The sequence below is a fragment of the Falco naumanni genome, chromosome 3 (genome assembly GCF_017639655.2).
Source record: "Falco naumanni isolate bFalNau1 chromosome 3, bFalNau1.pat, whole genome shotgun sequence".
Classification (NCBI taxonomy): Eukaryota; Metazoa; Chordata; class Aves; order Falconiformes; family Falconidae; genus Falco; species Falco naumanni.
In genome coordinates this window covers 61936616-61963168 of record NC_054056.1, presented here as the reverse complement: position 1 = coordinate 61963168, position 26553 = coordinate 61936616, and the positions used below count along the sequence as shown (strand labels likewise).

Here is a 26553-nt window from a genome sequence, read left to right as displayed (position 1 = left end):
TTGTAATGAATGAGTTTGAGAAAGTGATCCACATTAAAAACAACCCAGCCAAAAAGAAGAGCAACAGGGGACTGGGAGGGGTAAATCTTGTCAGCACAGCTGCTGAAAAGAGGCTGTTTTTTCTTTCCTATGCTCCTTTTCAGTTGGGAAGGGAAGAACTAAACATGTTGCACATAGCAAAACAGCTGTAATTGTTTTACATAACTCTGTAATCCTCCCCATTAGGAGAATGGATTTACACCTTCTTCCCAACCCAAGCATGGCAGGAGCCTGGAGGGGTGGGTCACAGGATGGATGAGTCTCTTCTCTGGCTAATGATGAGAGAAAAGGTGATTAGCTCACTAGGGTCACCTGAGATGAGATTTAGGGAACCACTGAAGGGGCATAAATAGTTGTCATCCAGAGTGGGGAAAAAGGGAAGGGAAGCACAGATTTGCTCTATTTTCTTCTTTCTGTTCTGGGGGGAAAAAAAAAAACAACTAAAAACAAACAAACAAAAAAACCCCACCACCCACAAACAAAAACCCAACAACAAAAAAAAGCCTGCCTGCTAGATTCTTTGTTATTACTTCCTGGTGTCTATCTTTATGGGTCAACACAGAGAAAGGGCGCTTTTTCTTCATCCTGCTGTGAGATCCATCCCCTTATGGCAGGATTGTTCCTTCAACCACACAAGTGGACTGAAATGAAATTAAGCCATATTTCATAGAATCATTTAGGTTAGAAAAGACCTTTGAGATCATCAAGTCCAACTGTTAACCCAGGACGGCCAAGTCCACCACAAAACCATGTCCCTCAGCACTGCATCTGTGTGTTTTTTAAACACTTCCAGGAATGGTGATTCCACTGCTTCCCTGGGCAGTCTGTTCCAATGCTTGACAACCCTTTCACTGCAGAATTTTTTCCTAATATCCAATCTAAACCTCCCCTGGCATAACTGCAGGCCACTCCCTCTTGTTCTGTCTCTTGCTATCTGGGAGAAGAGACCGACCCCCACCTGCCTACATCCTCCTTTCAAGTAGTTGTAGAGAACAATAAGGTTCCCCCCAAGTCTCCTCCTCTCCACACTAAACAACTCCAGTCCCCTCAGCTGCTGCTCATAAGACTTGTGACTTGTTCTCCAGACCCTTCACGAGCCTCATTGCCCTTCTCTGGACATACTCCAGCATCTCTGTGTCTTTCTTGTAGTGAGGGGCCCAAAACCGCACACAGTATTCAAGGTGCAGCTTCACAAGTGCCCACTACAGGGAGACAATCACTTCCCTTCTCCTGCTGGCCACACTGCTTCTGATACAAGCCAGGACGCTGCTGGCCTTCTTGGCCCCCTGGGCACACTGCTGGCTCACGTCCAGCTGGCTGTTGACCAGCACCCCCAGGCCCTTTCCCACCAGGCACTTCCCAGCCGCTCTGCCCCAGCCTGTAGCGCTGTGTGGGGCTGGTGTGACCCAGGGGCAGGGCCCGGCACTGGGCCTGGTCGCACCTCATACAACTGGCCTCGGCCCATCGGTCCAGCCTGACCAGATCCCTCTGCAGAGCCTGCCTGCCCTACGGCAGGTCAACACTCCCACCCACCTTGGTGTCACCTGCAAACTTACTGAGATTGCTCTTGACCCCTCATCCAGATCATTGATAAAGAAATTAAACAGAACTGTCCCCAGTATTGAGCCCTGGGGAACACCACTTGTGACCAGCTAACGGCTAGATGAAACTTCATTCACCACCACTCTTTGGGCTCAGCTGTCCATCTAGCATTTACCCAGAGAAGAGTACACCTGTTCAAGGCATGAGCAAGCAGGTTTCCCAGGAGGATGCTGTGGGAGATGGTGTCAGAGGCTTTGCTAAGGTCCAGGTAGACACATCCACAGCCTTTCCCTCATCCACTAGGTGGGTCATCTTGTCGGAGAACAAGATCAGGTTAGTCAAGCAAGACCTGCCTCTCATAACCCCATGCTGGCTGGGCCTGATCCCCAGGATGTCCTGCATGTGCTGCATGATAGCACAGAGGATGCCCTGCTCCATAACCTTCCCTGGCACCGAGGACAGGCTGACAGGCCTGTGCTTTCCTGGATCCTCCTTCGTGCCCTTCTTGTAGGTGAACATCACTCTTGGCTAACCTCCAGTTTTCTGGGACCTCCCCGGTTAGCCAGGACTGTTGATAAATGATGGAGAGTGGCTTGGTGAGCTCTTCTGCCAGTTCCCTCAGTACCCTGGGGTGGATCCCATGTGGCCCCATAGACTTGTGTGTGTCTAAGTGGAGCAGCAGGTCAGTAACTGTTTCCTCGTGGGCTGTGGGGACTGCCTTCTGCTCCTCATCCCCATCTTGCATCTCAAGGGGCTGAGTACCCAGAGAGGAGTTGGTCTTAGTGTTAAAGACTGAGGCAAAGAAGAAATGAAGTACCTCAGCCCTTTCCTCACCCTTTGTGGCAATGTTCCCTGCTGCGTCCAATAAAGGATGAAGATTATCCTTGGCCCTCCTTTTGTTTCTAATGTATTTGTAAAACCATGTTTTGTTATCTTTTATGGCAGAGGCCAACCTGAGTTCCTGCTGGGCTTTCATCTCTAATCTTCGCCCTGTCTAACCTCGTGACATCCTTACAGTCCTCCAGAGTTACCTACACTTTCTTCCAAAGGTGGTAAACTCTCCTTTTCCCCCTGAGTTCCAGCCAAGGCTCTGTTCAGCCAGGCCGTTCTCCTCCCCTGCCGGCTCGTCTTTTGGCATATGGGGACGGCTTGCTCCTGCGCCTTGAAGACTACCTTCTTGAATAATGTCCAGCCTTCATGGACCCCTTGGCCCTTCAGAACTATCTCCCAAGGGTCTCTGTCAGTCAGGCTCTTAAATAGTGCAAAGCTGGCCTCTGCAAGTCCAAGGTAGCGATTCTGCTGACCACCCTCCTTACTTCTCTGAGAATCAAAAACTATCATCTCAGATCACTATGTCCAAGACGTCCTCTGACCACCACATCACCCACGAGTCCTGTTTGTAAACAGCAGGTCCAGTAGGGCATCTCCCCTGGTGGGTTCACTGACCAGCTGTCTCAGGAAGTGACTGTCCACATACTCCAGGAGCCTCCTAGACTGTTTCTTGTCCATTGAATGCATTTCCAGCAGACACCCAGTAGGTTGAAGCTCCCCATGAGGACAAGGGCTAGTGATCTGGAGAGCTCTCCCAGTTGCTTGTAGAATGTTTCAGCTGGTTGGGTGGTCTGCAAAAAAATCCCACCAGGATGTCCGCCTTGTTGGCCCTGCCTCTGATTCTTGCCCATAAACACTCAGCCCTATTGCCACCATTATTCACCTCTAGGCAGTCAGTGCTCCCTGACATACAGGCTTACTCCACCACCTCTCCTTCCTAGTCTAACCCTCCTGAAGAGTTTGTAGCCCTCCATTGCAGCTCTCCAGTCTTGTGAGTTATCCCACGATGTTTCCATGATGACGATTATATCATAGTCTCCTTGCTGCAATTTCCTTTTTTTGTTTGGTGGTGTTTGGGGGTTTTTATCTCGAAAAGACCACTGTGGAAAGGTGCCATGATACCTGCAGGCAAAAGGCAGCACCTGCACTACCTCATTCATCCAAGAGTGACACCTTGGCAGAACAGCATGCTGCAGCTGAGGTGCTTCTGCTCTGCTTCAGACAGACCTACACACAGCCGGTTCGACAAAGAGATTTAAATTGGATGGTTTATTAACCACAGTGGCCTGGTTTTCCTTACAGCTGGTACCCCATTGCTTCCATCAGAAGCTATTGGCTCTGCTAGTACTTGAAGCCCAGAAAAATCAACAGCAGGATACAAAATGGAGGGAAAAGTTGATTTTGTTATTGGAGGGAGGAAATGAAGCATTGTGCTCGCTAACAGCCCAACCCTGTACATTGCGATCAGCTACCACTCCTCAAGAGTTTTAGAAACGTTTTACTTCAGAAATGCATAAGAAAATCATGTCCTAATTAAAGGATAATCACTAACACAGAGCTATGTGCATGAAAAGGCATTTGTGATGACAGCGCTTGGAAATATTAATATATCCAAACCATGGGCAACTTGTGTCCTGACTAGAACTACAAGGCTATCTTCTTTTCCCTTTATTTCCCTTAGTTGCAGGGCTGACAATAGAATTTAGTTGCTTTGATACTCGAATGATTTGTTTTTACACCATCTACAATGATGGTAACTACTAAAGAACTATCTACCTACCTTATCTCCACATTTTCCTTGCTCTTCTGGTTTGCTCTTCCCATTGGAAATTCCTGTGTACATTGAGACAGTAAATACTGGGCTCATTTTCAGTATCAGATAATGAGAACTGTCTAATGAATCACTTTCAGTCAGAAATCAGGATATGAGAAGTCTTGCCTAAGCTGGAGCCCCAGCCAAATGAATAAAGCTGTCCCGATTTAGTTAAGGACACAATTTGACTATTGACCTTTTACATTCATTAAAAGCATGAGCTTTCCAAGTTTTTTAATCTTTTTTGCTAGAGAAATAATCTGGATCTTTAAAATTCAAGCATTGAAATGGTTTTATTCCCAGTCTTCCTTTGCTTTTGATCATATTATCATAAGATTAAAAAAAAAGGGGAGGGGTGAGCGTTGGTCCTGTTTGGAAGAGATTTTCATAAAAGATACATAGGTTTGCCTCTTTATACACTCTCACTGTGGAGGCTAGGAAATGAGACCAAGAATATGACATTTTTAGCTATCCCTGATATTACACATAGTTCACATTATTCAATTGCCACAAGCTAGAGCAGCCCGCAGGTTGTTGTGAGCACTGCTGAGTATGAAGAAGAGTTGTGCTGTCAGCTCCCCTCTGCCAGCTCCACCGTGCTTAACAGAACCTGCTTACCACAGCCACTTCACTATTGATTTCACCTGTGTAACAAGGCTGGAAGGTTTTTTTTTTTCCTTAATAAGCTTGACTCAATGTAAGCCTATTCTGAATACTTCAAAGGGTCAGTGAAAGTAGATGAGCCAGTTGCTAATATTTACCATTAATTTCTCCATCTGGATCTTAAGCAGCAGAAAAACTACTTTTATGTTTCATTTTCCCAAATTGCCCAGGCAAGTATAACCATCCCCTCCACGTCCATGCTCCCACCTGAAATTCATAATGCTTTTTTATCTCCTAAAACCTTTTGTGTAAATGTTAAGGGATTTTGTCATAAAAGCATCCTACAGCTCTTCTTTTAAGAAAATCAATGGTCCTTACAGTCTTCTGGCAAAGGAAGACCATGTGACTCAAATCCCATTTGCTATCAAGTTTGTGGGCTGTTGAAGGGACTCTCTCAGGAGAGATTTTATTCATGTTGCATTTGACTGTTACCCAAATACCTCAGAGGATAAGACTGAATAAAACAACTGCAACATTATTTCAGGCTTCCAGTTGTAAGAGCTGCCTGTCTTTTAAACATCTGACATTTTTTAGCAGCCTGAATGTTGCTCCTGTGCATTGGCTGCAAATGGGGAAGGCAAAATTTCTGCCCTGAGGCATTGCTGCTTGTTGATAAACAACTGATTTAGCAATTTAAAGAGCTGCTACTGGGGGCTCATGGGGTCCTTAGCTGCTGGTTCAGCTGAAAATCTGGAGCTGCTCCATCAGGATGGGGTGAGGGGCATAGGGGGCCATCAGGTTTGAGAAAGGGGTGGCTCCAGAAGGATAGCAGAAAAAAATACAAGAATGGCTTGGGACGCTGTAGTTATTTTCACTGAGTACCCTTCATAGCATTTTTACAGTTCCTGGCTTTTCTCTTTTTTAACCCAAGAACATGCAGATGAGCTGCTACTGCTCCATGTACAGACAAACACTCATATTTGTCTTTATGAGTCCCAAAACTGTTGAGAACAAGGGCAAAACTCTGCTGCTGAAACAAGGTGACAGTGCTTGAAAGTCATCCCCTGGCCTTTTGAGCCCCTACTCTGCTGTGCCACGCACACTTTCACACAGTGCAGAATGATTTCTGGAGTGAAAATAAATTAAGTTGTTTTTTCCCTAACACTGTTCTTGCAGTTCACTGATAAGGTGTTAGTATATAATCTATGGGAGGGTATCTGTCCATTAATAATTTGCTGGTGCCCAAATCCAGAAAGGCAGTGAATAGCCTGATTTCTGACAGGTGTTTGGGACAGTGGATATTGAAAGTCCTCAAAAAGATTTGTGGCCAAAATGATTAAAAGCAGGATGGATTACAATTTGACGAGGACCTTTCACTTAGTACAATTATGTACAGCAATTTACTTAGCTAATTTCAGTCATTATACAGGACAGGACTCATTAACTACAGCAAGCTGCAGTATTACTGACCTCAACATGATCCAATTCTGTGCAGCCTGGGGAATATTAATGCTCAGCCTTGGCTATGAAAAATGTACTCTGGTGAATTACAACAGGTTGTTTAAACTTGGCAAAAAAAGTGTAAGCTGAGAATGATACGCTGTTGCTTGAACTGTAGCAGTTTCTGTCCATAGACGTTTACCTTCACTGCAGTCTGATCATTTTTCCTTGCCTATCAGCCCACATTTGAGACAGTTCCAGTGTCACCAGTTCCTTCTAATGGTATCCAGCTTCCTGGGCAGAAGGCAGTTTGGAAATCAGTTAGCTGTGAGTATGCCAACATGTAACCAGTGTTCCCTTCCTCCTAGGAAAATGATAGACAGAAAGGTCCTTTTGTGGTTCAGAGGTTATCCCCCTCTTTCATGTTGGGGCCATGGTGCATATATTTCCTTAAAATCACCGTCAGCTTATTGTCATGCAGGAACCAAAGTTTCCCGTTCAAGACCGGTGTTGTACAGACACAGATCGCTGCCCTTGAGACATCAGTGTCTAAAAAATACTGATCATTGCAAGGCTGGTAATGTAAAAGTAACCTGTAAACAATATTGCGCAGAATTTGTCCAAAATGTATCAGCAGTGTATTTTCTTGTTGCAAATCATGACAAGAAATATGCATATTTCCTTCAATTTTCTGCTCCAGTACTGCAGAAACTGTAATATTAGAAATGTATAAGTTTTCTGGCTCTGCCCTATTATTTTCATCTACTAATGGTGTTATTTTGGACATCCCTTAAACACTTTGCCCAGACAGTGACTGACAGCACTAATAAAAATGATAGCTCTGCTCTACTTACTGTCTGGATAACTGTCAGCAGCCTTCCACAGAAATGTCCATCTTCTCTTTTGAAAGGTCTTCCCATCACCATTGTTCATGGTTTAACTAAAGGGATATTGATGCTCAAATTTCTAAACTAGTCCCTTACATGTTTATCTTTGGATATAGTGCCACAGACATTTTCCTTGGTTGCAAAAGCTGCTCTGCTAATACCTCTGCTCCACAAGCAGCTGTACTAGAACAGATGGGGAACCAAATGGCCAGGGGGGTACAGTGTGTGGTCCCAGGTCCCAGGGTGAAATGTGAGATGGAAAATATCTTAAGTGGCTTAGCCATTAGGTAACATATAAGGCCACAGTTCAGAAGCCATAAACCACTTAATAACACATTTATCTTTTTCATACCAGACTTGCAAATCAAAGGGCATTGCAAAAAATGTTTGAAGTCCCTGTATCTGTAAATACAATGATTCAAAAATCACAGGACATGCACATGTTTATAAGACATGTAATTCCTTTTAATTCACTTTCTGATTTCCATGGCTTTTGAATACACTTGGGTCATGTTAGTAAATTCTTCTCTGCAGTCCTGGGGGCTGAAATTTTATTTCACTTCCAGTGAAAATTGTGATTCTGTTCCAAATGTGTGAGTCTAGGAGCTGGGCCTTAAGGGAAACCTAAAAATTGTCCTGAGATGTGACAGATCACTCACGAAAGTTGGCAACACTGGAACTTATGCTTGTTAACATGCTTTGGACTCCATGACAATAGGGTATTTCTGTACTTGATTTTACTGATTTCAAAAATTTTCCTCTGGCATCCACTAATTTCAGGAGATGACTATATTTTAGAGTAGAGCAATAAGTTATTTTGCAAAATCTACCAGAAATTCCAGTAGATACGGCATTTTTTAAACTGAAAGATTGTACATCACATCCTGTTTCGGCGCTACACACCTAAACTAGCCACTGTGAGAAATATATGTATGTGAGCATATAAAATACATGCACAATGTCTAATGATTGTAAATAAGTCAATAGTGACCTGAGAAACTGTGTCAACAGCGTTTTTCTGTCAGGAACTTTTATTTTTAATTGTTCATTAGACAAGTGCTACCACAGTTTGCTGGCCTGGGTAGACAAGGACAGAGTGCAAAAACTTGATAATTCCTGATAAACAGGAAGTTCCAGCTTGACTATCTTTCTCACGAAAAGCAACAAGTTAAATAATCTAAAATGAAAATAGGCAGTTTATTTCTAAGAGGTTATTTCCTCCAGACAAAACAGGAACATGCTGTGGTTTACATTGAAATTCTTCTTTGAAGCACTTCCTTTATTACTTTCTCAAGATTTTTATCATCTTGGTTCAATTTTTTGATGTCTCTGTATTAAATGCAAGTATACATTCAACATTCATATACAATTTCCCTTATTTTCAGCTAATAGCTGTCTAGACTGCGGACTAGATAAAGGCAGCCCACCTGTAACAGAAGAGCTCTCCTATGAGGTCTCTTTCTCAGAATCCATTACAGTCCTTCCAAAAACCCAAGAATGGCCGAAAAACCAGAGGTTCAAAAAGGAAGACTCTGCTTTGCCTGTAAGTTTGTTGTCGACATATTTCCTGAATTGTTTTTCTTTAATGCAATAATTTCCTTCTTTATATCCTCAGCACATTGGAGTCTGCTAGGACACGTTCGCTGTCCTTTGCTACGTGTGCTTTACAGAGACACCCGCTGTGCCCACCTACTGTTTGTGACTGATTCCCAGGGAGGCACCAAAGTTAATCTGGATATCCAAGCCTGGCTTTCACTCGTACCCATCACAGATGAATCTGTATAACTCAGTCCACAAATATTGCATCATCCACACATTTTTCACATTGAAATAAAGACCAGTAACTGGCACTAAAACTAGCAATCATTTTCATTACTGGTCTGCTTTCCTACTTTGTTCCCCACAGATTATCTGCCTTTGTTAACACGCAGATTTAAAATTGCTTCACAGATGAAGGGAGGAAAGCGGGCCTTAGTCCTGCAGCAGTACTGATTGCCTCCAATCAGTATTCAGTACAATTATACTGTAGGAGATACTACATGAATGGTTAAAGGAAAGTTTATCGTATCATATCATCCAACCTGACATACACTAATCAGTTGTGTCATTATCTGGAATTATTTCTTCAAGTCAAGGAAATCAGTTTTCTGTTTCCATCAGCCCTCACAACATCCATTACTGAAAACTGGAGTATTAGGTTTGCGCTTCAGATACCCCCTTTTTAGTGAAATGTATGAAATAAATTATGTAATTTTTTGTAAATTATTTGGAAGCATTTCCTGAATGTTATGATGTCCTGAAGTCTTGAACTAATCTGAAATTGTTACTATCCACACAGACATTGAATTCTCTGAGAATTATCCATTTGTCCATCTCAGGCACCACCAAGGAAGAAGAACCTGAGATGCAGAAGTAAGCTTCCATGTTGAAAGGAGGGATAAGATACCAAGTAGATTACAACTGACGTGAAATCCCTGTGCTTTAGTGTGTCTGGTTGTGTGGTGGGGATAACTTGGTGTCCTGTGGAAAGTAAGGATATGTCTGCATTCATCATGATTTTGGCAAACTGAAGGTTCATCCTTGCTCCTTGTAATAGCAAACCTAAGACCCCAGCCTTCAATACACAGATACAGACACGCACATGCAGACACACACAGACACACAAACACACAAATTGTTCTCTGCAACAGCTTGGACAATTTCCAATTGATAGAGCAGGAAAACTGGTGACAAACAGGAAAGAGAAGATGCCACATTGAATATCATGAACCTCTGGATGCATAATTGTTTAGTATTGAAAAGGCCAACACTGTGCTGGAGATGAACTACTCTGCATGCAGGACATCATTCTGTGTGCTCAGAAGAATATACGAGGAATATGCCAGGTCATCACAGACAGTTTCTGAATAGAGTCAACAATTATAGCTGTTGACATTGGCATTTCTTTTACTTCATATGCTGCCACTCGTGGTATTTATATTTTTCTCATAATGGCTCAAACTGTAATGGGCCCCAGCAAAAAAATCAATTTTTGCTCTGTCACACAGAGAGACGAACCACCTACACTCTGAAGAACTGTCCCTCCTTTCCCAAGGTGTGCCAACAGGCCAGACTGAAGTCTACACAACATCATACTTTCGCCAGGGCAGGTCTGACACAATAATCAACTTCACTGACTGCATATATTGAGCTGCATGGAGAGAGAATACATATCACAAAATAGCATGTCCCCTGCAGCTCCCAGAAGAGCCAACTCAACATCACTGTCTGCATAGGGTTACATGCAGTTTCCCCAGTGTAGGACCATGATCAATGTGATTTATTGATGACACTACAGAATAAGAGTAAGCATTTCAGGCCCATTTTAGTACACTGTATAGTTTCACATAGAAGCAACATATCACATAATATCAGATATGATCCTTAGCCAAATGCTAGTAAACTCATTTCAGGATAACACAGCCTCCTTCAGTGCTGGATATTGTGTTTGTAAGAAAAATCACTGAAAAATTGTGACCACAACAGAAGAGAAAGGCCCTGACCAAAACCTCGTGTTAACACTGCATCACATCATTAGTGACCCCAGGAGTCAAGCAGCCACCATGGAAAATCACTGTAGCTAACCTTCATAATTGATTTTGGAGTGTTTGTCATTTTTTCTTGGCAAATATTTTTATTCCTCTTTCCCCTCAGAAAATATATGTATACTGTGTGATTTTTTTTATTTGCAAGATGATTTATTGTGCTTTGACTGCTTTTGGACTTTTTGCATCACTGGAACCAAAATGCATAGATAGTTCTTAGTGTTTTATGTATCTTCAGAAGGCTATTCTCCATGTAGCTTTTGCTACATTATTAAGTCTCAGTATAAGAGTAACAGTGAAATTGCTTCATTCTAGGAAGGGAAGATTCTGGCCTGAAGTGCCCCAGAAAGCACATAAATTAGTTACTCCATCCCCTGCATTCTTTATCCCCCAATTATGATTAACCTCTGTTGAAAGACCATGAGCAATATGATTTAGGAAGTCCTCACCTACATGACCTACCCATCCTTTGCCCTATCTTACTTTTGAAATACAGTATGAGTGTAATTCCTTTTTTATTCTTTTTTTTTTTTATTATTCTTTTTTTTTTTTTTTTCTCTTTTTTTCCCCGTTTTTTCTTAATCTGTTTGACTGGCTTAATCTAAAGATGCGTTAAACCTACTGAGACCAAATTCATTTTAAAAAGGGAGGACTGGTCTGAAATCTCCAGAAGCAAAACATTATTAAAGGCTGGTTTTCAACTCAGTTCCCTAAAGAGAGGAGATGATTTGTAATGCTGTTTATTTATACCTCTGACTAAGAATACTGGTTTAAATTACAATTCAATTAAAAAAAAACCCCATGCAATACCAAATATCCCCAGTTCTTTGAAAAGCATGGGTTTTATTATTGCTTTCTTATAATGTCTAACAATTATGTCAAAAACTGATGGGTATTTGTTCTTTTTGACATTTGTACAAATACTTCTGTCATGATGCAACATTCTTGGCTCTGGTCCATGACACTGCAGTTTCTAAAATATGTAGACATCTTCACATGCCCCAAAATTACTAAGTATCATTTAGGTCAAGCCTACTTGAATAAATTATTTCTTAGCTTCTGGGAGTCCTGTTTCTAAGCCTAAATGCTTCTTGAGCAATAAAAAGTGCCAGTAAATTGGTAGGTTGGCATCAACACTAAGTGATTTTCCTTCTGGGCTTTTTGGCTTTTTCCTTAGATCTTTAGTTTAAGCTCTCCTGTAAGACCTCATAATATGCAAAGCAGGCATGAATTCATTACACACACACAACTGACATATAACCACATCCATGATGAAATGTATCAGCTGCTTCAACAGCATTCAAAGACACTCTGGGGGAGGCAGAAGCAGAGCAACATGTTTCATCCTGCTGAAACTGGGCAGAAGCTTCAATACCGTGTACCTCACTTGTCCCAGCTGGAGTACAGGCACTGAGGTTAATACCTCTGCTCCAGCATTGCTTACCAGTCAAACTGCAAGAGGACATGATGAGCAAGAAGTTCAATTTTACATTTCAGATGGATGCAAGTTATGTCAATATACCGGGCCAATATATAGGGTTGTAGTTCCACTCTTTGGTGTTACCATCTACCTGAACATGACTTCCTTATCACACACAGGCATCTCTTTCAAAGCAAAAAAAAATCACTTCCTGTAATTTTTGTGCAAATAAAGATGCGACCCATCTCTACTGTAGAAATTCATTGTTCGGAAAAGCCGGTTTGGACTGACAGAGGTTGGAGACCTTTCTCCTGAAGACATGAAGAAGATCCGCTACCTCTCCCTGATTGAGCTAACAGCCTTCTACGACGCCCTGGGGGTGGAGCTGAAGAGGAACCGCGCAGAGAGGGTGCGGGGACGAGGTACCGTGTCATCCCCATGGGTGCCACTTGGGTGCCACTCAGAGTTGCAAAGAAGACATGTGCGAGGCGTGTTTCCTCTGCTTCACATTTCCTCTTATTATTTTTAAGAAAACGGTCTGTTTGGAGTACCTCTCACCATACTGCTGGAGAATGATCAAAAGAAGGTTCCTGGAATAAAAGTTCCCCTCATCTTCCAAAAAGTGAGTACAACTCAGCCTGTTCAGCCACTAAGGTTTGCTTTTCTGTCATTTTCATTGACACTCAGCATCAGATAAAAGAAGATGCAAGCTTTACAGACTTGAAGGTATCTATGGATTGTCTGTCTATATGTTGTAATTTAAAAGACTTGTGACAAGGAAATGAATTTTTTTCTTTTTTGTGTTTTATCTGTGGTAGGAACCTCTTTTGATTTTTGTGATATGATACCATCCGGGAAAGTTTGGGAAACAAAAGTTTGGCTTTCTGTTTCCCCTTTTCACTAAATTAGAGCACCATGCAAAATTGTGTGTGTGCACGCAGAACTGGCAGAGATGAGTTGTCTCAGAAATTTTAATTTCACTTGAATTCAGATGGTAGTATTACTTGGCTATTATTTCAGAATGGAAGCGGTAATCTCACTGAGGCTTGTATGGCAAGACAATGTGATTTATAGAAGTCATTTGATAGTACAATGACATCCAGAGATTGTCTTGGAGACAGGTACACAGACACGAGCACATGTGCAATTACACAGGTTTACATGGACTTGAAAATGCAATAAATTTCCCTGTAAATACTGACAAAAGACAAAGTGGTGTGGAGTGTCCAGGGAAAGACTGACATGACCGGAATATTTACATGACTTTGTAGTCAGCTCCATAGCTCCCCTGTCAAGATACCATGGGAAACTAAATGGATCCAACATGTAGGGCAGGAAGCAGACCTGGTGGTGAAAATCTAGAGCTATATGAATAAATACTAGGAAATGATTTTATTTTGTTTCCTCGCTCTAAATTATGTTAAATCAAAACATACTTATTTTTTTATAAAGAATTACAGTGGAAAGCCTATTCCTTTATTCACAGAAATTTCAAGCTAAAATACCCTGGGACCATTTTCTAATCTGAGTTCTCAGGTCCCACAAACATGTTATCTATAGACCTTTCCATTGTGCTCCTCAGGGAAAGACTTAAACATTTCTCAGAGGTTAATTTTCCCTCAAAACACTATTGTGTTTTCTATACTGTGCATACTCTGTATTTCAAGGTCAGGAATATGGAGAACAAATTAGGAAGGTTTATTTACATGAGCTGGCTTGTTTTCATTAGAAAATTACATGTAAATGTATCTTTTTCAGATTAGTTTCAGGGATACCTAGATTGAAAAAAAGTTAATAGTATTTTTAAGTGTCTCTGAGTATTTTCCTGGGTTTTGTTGGCTTTTTTTCAGTTGCTGCTCAAGCTTGAGGAAACAGGTTTAGAAACCGAAGGAATTCTGCGAGTGCCTGGATCTGCCTCCAGAGTGAAGGTACATGCTTGTGCCAGTTTTCTGTCTCCTGGACCACAGACTCCATGTTAAATAATACAGCACTCACAAATGCACGCTGCACATAAATACTGATGCGTGTAGCTCAGCATTTCTATTCCTACCAGTAAAAGGTCAGATTGGTTCCTGGGAACCAATAAATCACAGAACATGTAGTCTCTTGTTTTGCATTTGTTAACATTCTATATAAAGCACAGACTTGATGTTGAATGCAGTTTTTCTTCATGAAACATCGAGGGATCCTTTCGGTTTAACTCTGCTGTCCAAATTTACCATGATCTTATCCGCATTTTAATTTTTTTCAGAAAGCCCGGGCTGCTAAACTGAGCGAACTTCAGATAAAGATCTTATTCCATGTCATTTTAACCTTTGTGTCATTTTATTTCTCATTTATCTTCTGTGATCTCACAATTTCATGTTCCAAGTGAGAGAAATTTGGCCTGTGTTCACTGTTTGGCAGCCTCAAGTACTGTGTTTTCGCAGGGTATTTGTGGGCTATGAAGGCAGCCCAATAACCCAACATTGCGGTGCAGTAATGCTTGCAATTGTTTCTCTAGACTCACTCGATTCCAGCAGCTGGAAGCCTTTGGCAGAGGCAAGTTAGGAAAACAAGTTTTTTCTGAGCTTAGTAGTGTCTACCTCTTTCCCAGAGTTTTGTTTTTTTCCAGAGGTTTGTTTTGTTGGGTTTTTTGGTTTTGTTTTTTTTTTTTTTTGGTCTGGTTTAAGCAACTTTTTTTAGTACATCCCACTCCCACTTTCTCATCCTCAGGAAAGCTAATCTTGCTTTCTGGGGCTTGAAGTCTCAACATTGTGGCAGCCACACAAATCTTGGGGATTACTAAATGTCAATGGGCTGGGGATCATAAAAAATTACTACAAGAAAAAGCAGCATTACGTGAAACGTACCAAAGACAGGCAGTAACATCCCAGCTCCCTTTGGCTTGTGGACTGATAAAAGCACTCCGCCTTGCGAAGTGCCACATCTTGCAGAATTTGGCTTGTAATCTTCAGCTTCCTCATTTTTTTCATACACAGACCTAAAGTAGTATTTCAGACAATCTCAATTTTTTTCCAACATCTCCAGGGAGATTACACAGCAGGGCTGTGCTCTAACTAATTAAATTACTTTCATATTCTTTGCATATACTCTACTGCATCTTTTTCAGTTCTTATTCACAACTTATATCCAGAGAGCTGCTATGACATATGGCTTTATATGTAAGTTTCCTATACTGGGTGGTAAGTTAAACTGCCCATATGAAAGTTTTAAATTATTTGAGTTTTGGCTTCATTCAAGTCTGTCCTACAAGCCAACCAGCAAGGGAGAGGTTTTTTCAAAGCAGAACCAGATTTCCTCCTTCAAAGCCCTCATACATTATTATGACATTAGGATTTGAGGGCATTCCAATTTTATTTCAGTCTTGTTTGGAGAAAGAAAAGGCATGTGGAAGTGATTAAAGGTTAGTCTTCTACAAAACAAAGAATAGAAGATATAAGTACAAGTTTTTTCTCTGTAATCTGACTTGTAACAAAAGCTCCAGTGATCCAAGAATGTAAGACGGCCTACTCTAGGATCTTCATGTTTTAAAAAATATGCAAAAGCATTTTGTAAAGGTATTAGGTATATATACAGGGGGCAGGGTATATATACAGTATATATATATATATATATATGCTTGCCTGTGTGGAGTTATACATTAAATGTTTACATTTCAAAAATCTTGCTTTCTATTTCTATGGCTTTTTCCCAGTTCTTGCCAGAAAAACATGGAGTAATTTTTTTGCCCTATTGTGCTTTTGATGAGGTGAGGATTTCTGTTCCACATTTCCCAGTCAGTTACCAGGACAGAATTTAATCCAGCTGTTTGCATAGATTATGTGCAAAGGATGTGAATACAGAGGAAGGTGAGATAGCCCAGATTAAAACCAGTAAAATGTGCTAGTGAAAATGAGATTGTAACATTATATACCAAATCCTGAATGACTTTCTATTTCCTTTTGTGCCAACCATTCTGCTTCATTATGTGCAACCACATATGATATGTAATTTCCTTCCATTCATGTGAGACACAGTAAACAGAATTCATTTTTAAAAGCTTTTCTGTCTGAATGGACTAAGCTTTTTTGTGTAATATTAAATTAGATTTGACAAATTTGTAAATTACATTTGACAAAAACATGATTTGAAACCTGAATATTACCTACAGATATATTTTGTCATAAATGGTCTCACAAAAAACAGCAACAAACTTCCTACGGATACGGCAGTGTTTGGGCAGTAATAATTGTGAAAGATGTGTTATTTATAGATACACTTATATTACAAAACCATCCTTCAATCTTATTAATCCAACGCAGTTTTGAGGAGCTTGCATTTTCCAAACAGTGATCTGGGTTTAAAGCTAAATTCCATTCTGTCACGTTAGAAAGTGGGGGTTTCTTCGAACCCTTTATATTTGATCTGTGTGACAGTTTCCCAAGAAAGACGAGACCCTTGTGTTCGACCAGCCTGTCTGCTACCTGCGTTTGACAGCCCATGGTGTCAGGGGGTGACTCGACTGATCCATTCAGGGACCCCCACTGACAGCGTCACTGAGTCAAACCCCTTGTCGCAACTAAAATCTCTGGAGGCTTACACAAAATGAAAGTTTAGCTGAAGATTTTTAGAATACAAAATGCAAGTTTGTGACAAAGTAAATTTCAAAGGTTGCCCATGATAACACTGCAAAGTAAGCTTATGAGAATATACCCAGTAACAGCTGGCATGAGTTAGTCGTAGAATAAAGTTCGTACCCAGTAGGTGTCCCTATGGGGGAGAAAACAGGTTCAGCCCCTCGACTGATCCCAGAAGTTATCATGGAGTCTTCCCTGACTTCTCCCCTCTTTTGTTCACTTTTTACACTTCACAGTACATTGCATATTAATTTATCATTCACAGGATAGGTTATAAGCTTCTAATGCCAATTAGCACACACCCTCAGATAGCGCTGCTGAAGTTTTTCACTCCACATGCTCCCCGAGCAGGGGTTTGCCCTCCTTCAGGGGGGCTGTTTGAGTCAACGGTTGCCATCTCCCACTACCACAATCACCTTTGTCTTATTTTCAATTAATTTTCTGTTAACGTATGAGGGTTGTAACACCTTACTACCTTGTCTTCTCTTGCGGCCAGAACTTCTTCACTTGAATGCTCGTTTCTTAGATAACGGTGTTCTTCTCACTGTCTGTTGTCACTCACGCTTCCCAAGGCCGACTCCCTTGATTAGAAGTTCCTTCATTCATAGAGAGTGGATCAGCTTGACCTAACTTCATGCACAGATGTGTTTAACATATACTTACACACTAAATCAGTGTGGTAATTCAGGAGTTTAGACAACAATTCCCCCCTTTGGACTTATTTCACTCCAAGACCAGTCCATTTTCTTTACATTTAGGTGGAGCTTGAGTGACTCTAGTCACACATATTTTTGTTACTGATTGGTATCACATACCCAGTGAGATGCAGTGGTACCTTGGAGGTGGTAACGTTGGGGTGGAGGTGTGCGTTAGTATTGCAACGAGATTATTTCATCTGGGGAGAGTAATTTTGCCACAACTCTTGGCTCAACAGTGAACATCATCTCATATATTCTTCCTTTGACAACCGCTATGCAGCTTATCAGCTGTGTGGTGCCGCCAAGTTCCCCCTGCGGGGAGCACAGCAGAGCCCGGCCGCGGGGTCCCCGCTCCGCTCCCCCCTCCCTTACTCCTGTCAGCAGGTGCTGAGGTGGCAGGGTGCCTTGCTCAGGGAGCCGTGGTAAGGCAGATTCCGTGCATGCCAAACATCCCGAAAGCGATAGCTGCATTTCACCCTAAAAAGCTTTCCATAATGCTATGCTTCTACTAGGTCTCAGTTTTCTCTAATTCCCCCCCAAAGTAATTTTCCCACACATTTCTACTAGGGACCTTACTGAATGTTTCCCATTTAGACACAAATATGAAACACTGATTAGTTACCCTGCAGAACTAAACAGACCGCCAATATAGAGCAAGATGCTGACATTGAGAACAAGAGGATTAAATGGGCACTCAAAATGGTATAATCAATCTTGTCTTAGATCTCTCGTGGTGTTTTTTGGCATGTATTAAGTGGAGATTTTCTGGCAGTAATGGTTTGATACTTTTATTTTTCTACAAAGTGATGAAATCTAATTATAGCTATTGGAAAAGAAAACATCTTTATAAAGACAGAAAGACCTGAAATTAAAGCCATTTGCTTAGGGCCTGTGGACTCGGATTCCAACAGGCTATGTAGCAAGTTCACTGGCAGTGAGGAAGAAATGCCACTCCTTTGTGATTTAAGGGTCAAAATCTCTGGAGAGTGTTTCAAACAAGAAGAACAGCTGTGCTAAAAATCCTTTTTAACTGAATTTTCTCTTTCTAGTTCTAAGGCATTGCACAAAATTGTCTTGTTTTAAAATGGTTCAAATGGCTCACTGGCAGAAATCTAGCTATAGCAAACCGAATTTAGCCTCTGCTGTAAAATATCCCCAGGAACCTGATGTGTTAACCTGCTCTGAACTCCGCACAGCTCTACCTAAACCACCACTGGTTTAGGGCTACTTTAATTCAACTGCAGTGTAAACCTGCCGGTTGTTTGTAACGGGATTTCTGAAGTGGTCTCAAACTGCTGGGTCAGAAGCAATGACTGAAGGTCAGATGTTCCTTGTATCTTTCAGAATCTTCATCAAGAACTTGAGGCAAAATTTTATGAAGATGCTTTTGACTGGGACCAAGTACGAAATAATGATGCAGCTGGACTGCTGAAAATGTTTATAAGAGAACTCCCAAGCCCACTCTTCACAGTAGAATACCTGCCTGCTTTCATCACACTAGTGGAAAGTATGTGGAAATGAGTTAATGTGGACTGATCTAGATCAAATGTAATAGTAGACTTCATATTTTTTTCTCTCTCTGAAGTAGAGAGAGAAAAAGGCTCAGTGCATTGCCTAAACATTTACATTTTCTGCAGCCTTTCCTTTTCAAATGGAAAAGTGTCTGCATTTAGCTAATAGCATAGACTCATTGTGTGAATGACACAACTGTTTAATGTAAGATTTGAAACCTGTGAGCAATTGATGACTGAGCAATGACTTTCATATACAGACTCTGATTCAACCAAATTATAGATTTCACAAACGAAAATTTCTGCAAGGTAAACTCAAGTCACTGCCCTTTAGCTGATATTCTGCTCATTTCACTTAAAGTTTATGCTGAGGTCAGAATATTTGTACGAAGATAGGTGTGATCACGGAAAGCTTCAGGCAGTCGGGTTTTGTTTTCAGTGTACACACACGCTCTCATTCTCAGTACGTTTTGTTCATTTGTCTTCCAGGAAGAATGCAGTAGTAACTTGCCACACTTACTGATTTCATTGTAAATTCACTTCAGCTAGGACAGAGTGAAACTATCAGGACGATGAATTTATTAGGCAAATTGGTGCAGAAAAATTAAGACCTTTACATAAGGTTGCAACTAAGTTTTCAGTGTCGCCATGAGGTAGTTGAAAGGGCACAAGCAGGTGACCCTTTTCTCTAACCTTCTCCTACCTGAGTGTTCTCCTTGTGAATCACAGACTGCGTGCAGTTATGATCACTTAGTAATCTGGAGGAGAAAACTGAACAGGAGGTGTCTACACAGAATAAAGTAATTTATTCCTTGCAACAGATACGCTGTCCACAGCTTGCACTCTTTTTTTTTTTTTTTTTTTTCTCTCCAAACCTCTCTTATCCATCCTGAGTGGATATAAAGACTTGTCTTCCCCCGTGATGAAGAACCCAATATGATGAGGAAAACCCCACCCATTAGATTGGTTTTCTGTTTAGGAATAGTTAATCATGGGAAAGGCTATGGTTAATCAACACCTAAACCTGCTAGTCTCAACCAAACAGTGGTTGCTGTGTTTCTGGAACTGTTGACCATCAAGGTTTAGATTTTTTTTGCAACTAGGATTTTAAAAATGCTAATTATTCATGTTCTTAGAAATTTCTACAATCAAGTTACAGCTACAAGCTTTGCATCTGTTGATCATGCTGCTGCCTGAAGCCAACAGAGATACAGCCAAAGTAAGTTCTTTCTTCATTTGCTATCACCTGCCATCTGTGGTGCTTTTGACTTTTAAATGAGAGACATGGTTGTTGTTTTTTTAACAGTCAGTGATCAGACGCTGCACTGCACTGGGAAAGTATTCATGTGTGGGGTTTTATCATTTCCTTGAAAAGATGTTCCTGGCTGTCATTTCTTTTACAAGCAATCAAGTAATAGTTGCTGGAGGTATCCAACTGCTGGTGTCAGTAAATGGCTCCCAGGCATCATTTATTCTGGGGCATTCATTTCAAAGAGCCTTGTTCCTTGCACAGTTTGGAAAAAGAAGGTCCAGTTTCTGGTTTTTCAATATACAATATACAGCTGTATGCGTAAAACACATGCTACACAAGTAGTCTTAATTATTACTAAGCTTTTATACAAAAATAGAAGTGATGGAAAAACTGAATGAATCTCTACTTCCTATTTATAATGAGATTGTAGAAATTTCTCCAATGCAGTTTCTCTTTTGTAATTCCTGGGTTTGTAAAAATGTTTTAATTGCAGTGTAGGGTACAAAGACAGTGGTTTTAATGATATAGTTTGTTGTGGTTTAACCTGGCAGGCAGCTAAACACCACACAACTGTTCACTGATTCCCTGCCCCTTCAGTGGGATGGCGGAGAGAATCAGGAAAAAAAAAAAAAAAAAAGTAAAGTTAATGGACTGAGACAAAAACAGTTTAATGGGACAGAAAAGGAAGGGAAAATAAAAATTACGCGATGCACAATGTAATTGCTCACCACCCACTGTTCCTGAGCAGCGGCCCCCATCCAGCTTTCCCCCTAGTGTATATACTAAGCATGATGTCATATGGTATGGAATATCCCTTTGGTCAGTTGAGGTCAGCTGTCCCAGTTGTGTCCCCTCTCAGCTTCTTGTGCCCCCCCTGCCCTTGTGCCACCACCCCCCACCCCAGCCTCCTCACTGGTTTGGCAGCATGAGAAGCTGAAGAGTCCTTGACTTAGCATAAACACTGCTTAGCAATAACTAAAACATCAGTGTGTTATCAATATTATTCTCATCCCAAATCCGAAACACAGCACTGTACCAGCTACTAGGAAGAAAATTAATTCTATCCCAGCTGAAACCAGGACAGTGTTGCAAAAGGACTTGTTGGCAGACCCCAACTCTAACCACGGCTGCAATCCATCCTATTCAGTCACTCAAGTAAAATTCTGAATAAACTGCCCAAAAGGAAAATGAGTTTCCTTTGACTCTGCCATGCATGTGCAGAAGTGACATCGATGAACAACCACTGTGCTCTTCTTGCTTTCATTATCCCAGAATAAAAGTTTGGGGTTTGCTGGCAGAAATTCCTCAGATTATATCAGAAATGGGACTGGCACACTTTTGAAGAGAGGTTGATCATCCTGGTGATTGCAAGATATAAAGCCATGGCCAGATACTTCAAAATAGGCACCTTGAAATCTATGAAGAAATTAACTGCTCCATTGCAACACCTGTATATTTTTCCTCTACTACAGGATTTAAAGACTTAGTGCAGACACTGTACTTGACTTATAGATTTGGGATTATGCTTTAAGTGATAGATAATAATTTATCTTTCTATAATTTATATGTATTTTCATAAAATTAACATTTCTTCTGTGATTGACACAGGTAGTTGTGCCAGCAAATATTGGAGTAATCCAAATTACAATGCACAAAAATCTAAATTTCACCTCCAAGTGCAAATATAGCAGCTTTGAAGACAGAAATGCTGTGCATTTGAAAACACTACTTTTATTAAATTAAATTATTTTGTGAGACTCAGCATAACAAGTTTTGTTTTTCCAGGCCTTTCTTCGGTTCCTGAAAAAGGTGGTTGCTAATGAAGGGAAAAATAAAATGAATTTGTGGAATGTTTCTATGATTGTTGCACCAAACCTCTTCATCTACAAAGGGAAACGTGCAAATCAACAAGAAATGCAAGCAGCTGCCAGCACAGCACACATTGTGCGGCTTTTAATTCGGTACCAGGACATCCTGTGGACAGTGAGTAATGCTGGTTCCCTTTTCATGGCTCCAGTACAGAGAATTATTTTTTATATGCAGCAGCTCTGTAGAAATCAAAGTGACCTTCCTAGAAGAAATAGTTAGCTAGTCTTTGGAAACTGGCTGGTGTCTTCTACATCTAGGATGAAACAGGGTAACAGATACGTCTGGATGGAGATATATGTCATCTAAGACATCCATTTTAGCATGAATTGCCCTCTGGAGGTATTTATCCCATACCATTGTTTATCCAGAAGAATGCATATGAGAATGATTTAATCTAGATACCTAGGTGAGATACCTAAACTTGAATGAGATTAAATGATTGTTTAAAGTCTAGCCCATAATAACATGGGCCAAAAGTGTGTACTACTTGCTGGACTGCTGAAGGATGGTATGAAGATGATGAGAGTTTCAGCTCATTTCCTCATAACAGAGGGAGGGTATGATGGGGGTTCCGAAGCCTAACTCCTAATAAAGTTCCTACAACTGCAAACATCACTAAAAAACTTCACATGGTATGAAAGGTGGCCTACAGTTTCACCAAAGGAGTAACTGTGGCTTGTTAGAAGGAGTTACCCATCACATGCATTTTCTGGGAATAAACAGAGCTTCTGCTGCCTGAATCTGGTACCTTTCTAAAGCGCCAACACCAGTTTTATGGGGGAAAAGAATTACTGTGCATTCTCAGCTCCGGTTTCCTTCCTTTAGGTCCCATCCTTTCTGATTTCCCAAGTGAGGAAAATGAATGAGGCAGCAATGAACAACAGCAAGAGGCAGCTGATGTTTGACAAAGGGGTGAGAAAACTTCTGAGGAGGAAGACCATGGAACGGGAGAGACCTGAAAGACCAGAGGTGTGATAAAAATGCATCACTTTCAAGGGCAACTTTAACCAGCCTTCCTCCTTTCTTTCATAAAAGCTTCTGAGCGCGGGCAGGAAATTTTGCCACACAAAATAAGCTGTCTTGGGAGCTATCTTGAAAGATGTGCTTCCCAGTCCAATCACTTGATAAGACAAAGCTTTGGGGATTGATTGAGAAAAGGTAAGGAAGGCAGAATGATTTCTAGCAGCCCAAGCTATAACCTGTTGCAAACACATGCTGGTTTTGTATGTGTTTTATAAGAAAATGGTCATATATGGACTACCCTTGACAGCAATAATCTGTAGATATTCAACAAGTGCATGGCTCTGTAGTTGAGTGGTAGGATTTATTATTAGGATTCATTGCATTTACCCATGCCCTGGTCTAGGCCACTGGATATTCTTCTTGGAAGCTTTGGTTTTACAGCTTTGCATTAACTTCCTATGCAGAGAGAAAATCTGGTTTTCCTAACATAGACACCAAAACTGGGTCTAAATTTTAAGTGCCTGATGAAGTAGTTTGTTTTGTTAGTCCCCGTGTAGTCAGAGGAGAGAGGTGGATACTTCTGAGAACTTCCTGAGCCCCAGGTCCAGTTCAGACTTAGAAAAGTCTGATGCAAAAATCTTCCTTTGGAGGTCTTAAAGCCACCAACTTTTCTCCACTGCCTAGACATGGATTTAGGAACTGACCAGACACACGCTACTTTAATAGACACCTAAAATCAACTTACATATTAGGTGTAACATATAATTTAGGCAACAAAGCATGTTGCGTACACATGCATAGAATATACAGTCCCTATAGCAGCTTATATGTATTATTTCCGTGTAGTAACTACCTTTAATAGCCTGTAGAGAAAACTTTAAGATCTTCCATGGAGGTTTAAAAGAATGGAGACTGGTGAACTGCAAGAGGAGTAATCAAGGAACTGGTCAAGGACTCTATAGTTATTGAGAAATACTCTTGCAGAACAAACTAAAGGACAAATTAGAAAGGAGTGATATCAAGAGATTATAAGAAATTGAGAACAATCCACTTAATACAAACAACAGAGAAAATGCAGAATGGAACATCTGGGGGAAAAAAGAACGAGAAATTTTACGTGTGAATTGTGAATCCATGATAATTCAGCTTTTTGGAGAATACATTTGCCAGCACTGACAGATATATTGTGAGTAGGACACACATTTGTGCTGCAGATGGAGACAGAGACGTTTGTTTAAAACGGCAGACTACTGTGTTGCAAAACTGTATTCACCCTGGAATGAATACAGTGAGAGCTTCTGAGGAGAGTTGATTACTGCAGTCATTGCACCTTTGGGAAGACAAGTTTATTGATCATAGCAATTGGCTTTGCATCTAATAAAACTAAGAGTAGCCACGGCAGGTAGCTGAAATATGAAGGGTAAATTGGAGGCAAACTCTGTTTGGGTAACTGAGTTGAATTTTGAGAGCACTTAACACAGTCCTCAGGTCTCAGATGTTCTAAATTACACAGGGACAGAGGCTGGAGAGACTATTGTACTCTGCTCAGCATGGTACTAACTGGATTAGAACTGGAATGCAAACCTTGCTAATTGATTTATCTACCATTAATCACGGAAGAGTGCATAAACTTCATAGATGATCGTTTGAACCCTACATAAGGTCAAATTTCAAATTAACAGAAACCATACGGTACTTTGAAATTGTACTGTACATACACTTCAATCTAGTTGAAGCTGTAGCAAGCAGAAACAGAGAACTGGATCTTCATGCCTCAGGGGAATATCGTTGTTAAAATTAAGAGCAGATATCAGATATTCCTAATCATTTGTATGTCTTTTTAAATAAGGAGCTGGTTCACTGACCAATGTTAACAGAAGTTACTTAAAAAATCTCAGATAACTTGACTCAATATTACTGCAAGCACTTAAAATTCAAGGGCTTTACTTTATTCTGTGTGCATTATGTGATACTTACCAAGGAGATTGTGTCTTTGTATCCTATCTCGTTATACTGTATCTACAAATTTGCATTTGTATGACTGTAGATATGCTTTTTGAATAATCAAATGAATCCAGGACAGTGATTTCTGCAAGCAACCTCAAAAGAGTTGCAGAACTGCTTCTGAATGGGGCTGGAACAGTATTTGCCTTGGACTTACTCTACTGATATTGATTTTAGGGAGCTGTCACTTTTCCCCCATACCTGCAGTCTGACATACCCGAGGGGGTGATAAGAGTTTATGCTCCACTGCATTCAAAAGTCTCTATGGCAATACAACTCAACAGCCAAACAAAAGCCAAAGACATCCTGGCTCGATTCCGCTGTGAAAACAGGTAGGTAACTCAGAACATTTTGTTTTCCTGAACAATAATGTCAGAACCATTAATTAATAGATTGTTCCCTTTTCAAAGACTCTTTGTGTTACAAGGACTCTTTTTCTAATCTACATTTGCTAATTTCTGGTTATGCCGGTCAAGGAAATTTTAACCACTGATTTTATTCTTTGTGTTTTACTTAACAATTGGCTCTGATACAGAATCAATCTTCCCTCTGTTGTGCCACTACTAAAAACATATGCTTTATAGATGAGCTGCCTAGAGAATCCAGAGGGATTGTCTTACGTCTGCCCATAAAACATTAATGTATTTGTTTCTGTAAGGTAACAGTTATTAACAGTTATTGGAAATGGTAAATTGTATCTGAAAATCGTTTCTGCAAAGTCTTCCCATGTTACCACAGAATTATGTTTTAAATAAATAATATAAAATAAATAATATAATAGAAGGTTTATTTCACTGTGACACAGTAATCTACCTCTGTAGCAGATTCAGTATTCTGCAGTGCTCTGTTTGGTAGAAGTCCTTGCTTTTGGTAAGTAAGTTCACAGGGACAAAATATCAATTTTTAGCTTAATATAGATAGAGGCTGTTAAGGCAGTGGGTATAACAGAAAGACAAACTGAAGTTTTTTTTCCATCCTAGCCGTGGATCATCACAGAACATGAGAAGCCAGATCCAAAGTTTACATGAAATTGGAGGAAATATAGGTAGGTCTCACTTTTGAAAATTCAGTTCTGAATGTCCTTAGCCTCCTAAAACTCCTCAGTGCTGTTTTCACACAGCTGGGTCTCGCCTACCCTCCAGTCCACATGCAGGAAAGGAGCCTGACCCAAAAGCTGTTAAAATCAATGTAACAATTTCTTCCCTCTGCAGCGAGGCTGGAGGGGCATCCCACAGGACAGTGACCTGATGGCTGGACTTCAGCAGGACTTCATCTTGCCAGATTCATCAGACCTTTTGTTTATCTCTCTCACTCTCATAACTGAGCATTTTTCCATAGTTTAGTCCTTTTGAGAGCACGTCACTTTTCTGTCAAGCCTTTTCCCAAGACCCATTTCTCCCTCACTGCATTGAGGTGTTAATCTCCCACAGATAAAAGCCATAGAGTTGAGAATTCATCCCCTGCATGTATGGGTGTAC

At 40.8% G+C, this 26553-nt stretch overlaps 1 protein-coding gene across 1 annotated transcript in view; it reads left to right on the top strand.

Moving 5' to 3' along the window:
* ARHGAP28 (Rho GTPase activating protein 28) overlaps positions 1-26553 on the top strand; it is a 54499-nt gene that overhangs the window by 22588 nt on the left and 5358 nt on the right. Inside the window, exons 4-14 of the mRNA XM_040587506.1 lie at positions 6508-6595; positions 8541-8698; positions 12416-12581; positions 12690-12781; positions 14010-14087; positions 18821-18983; positions 20124-20206; positions 22025-22222; positions 22934-23077; positions 25253-25407; positions 26056-26120. Coding sequence (XP_040443440.1) covers positions 6508-6595; positions 8541-8698; positions 12416-12581; positions 12690-12781; positions 14010-14087; positions 18821-18983; positions 20124-20206; positions 22025-22222; positions 22934-23077; positions 25253-25407; positions 26056-26120 — 1390 coding nt within the window. The remainder of the gene's footprint in view (positions 1-6507; positions 6596-8540; positions 8699-12415; positions 12582-12689; positions 12782-14009; positions 14088-18820; positions 18984-20123; positions 20207-22024; positions 22223-22933; positions 23078-25252; positions 25408-26055; positions 26121-26553) is intronic.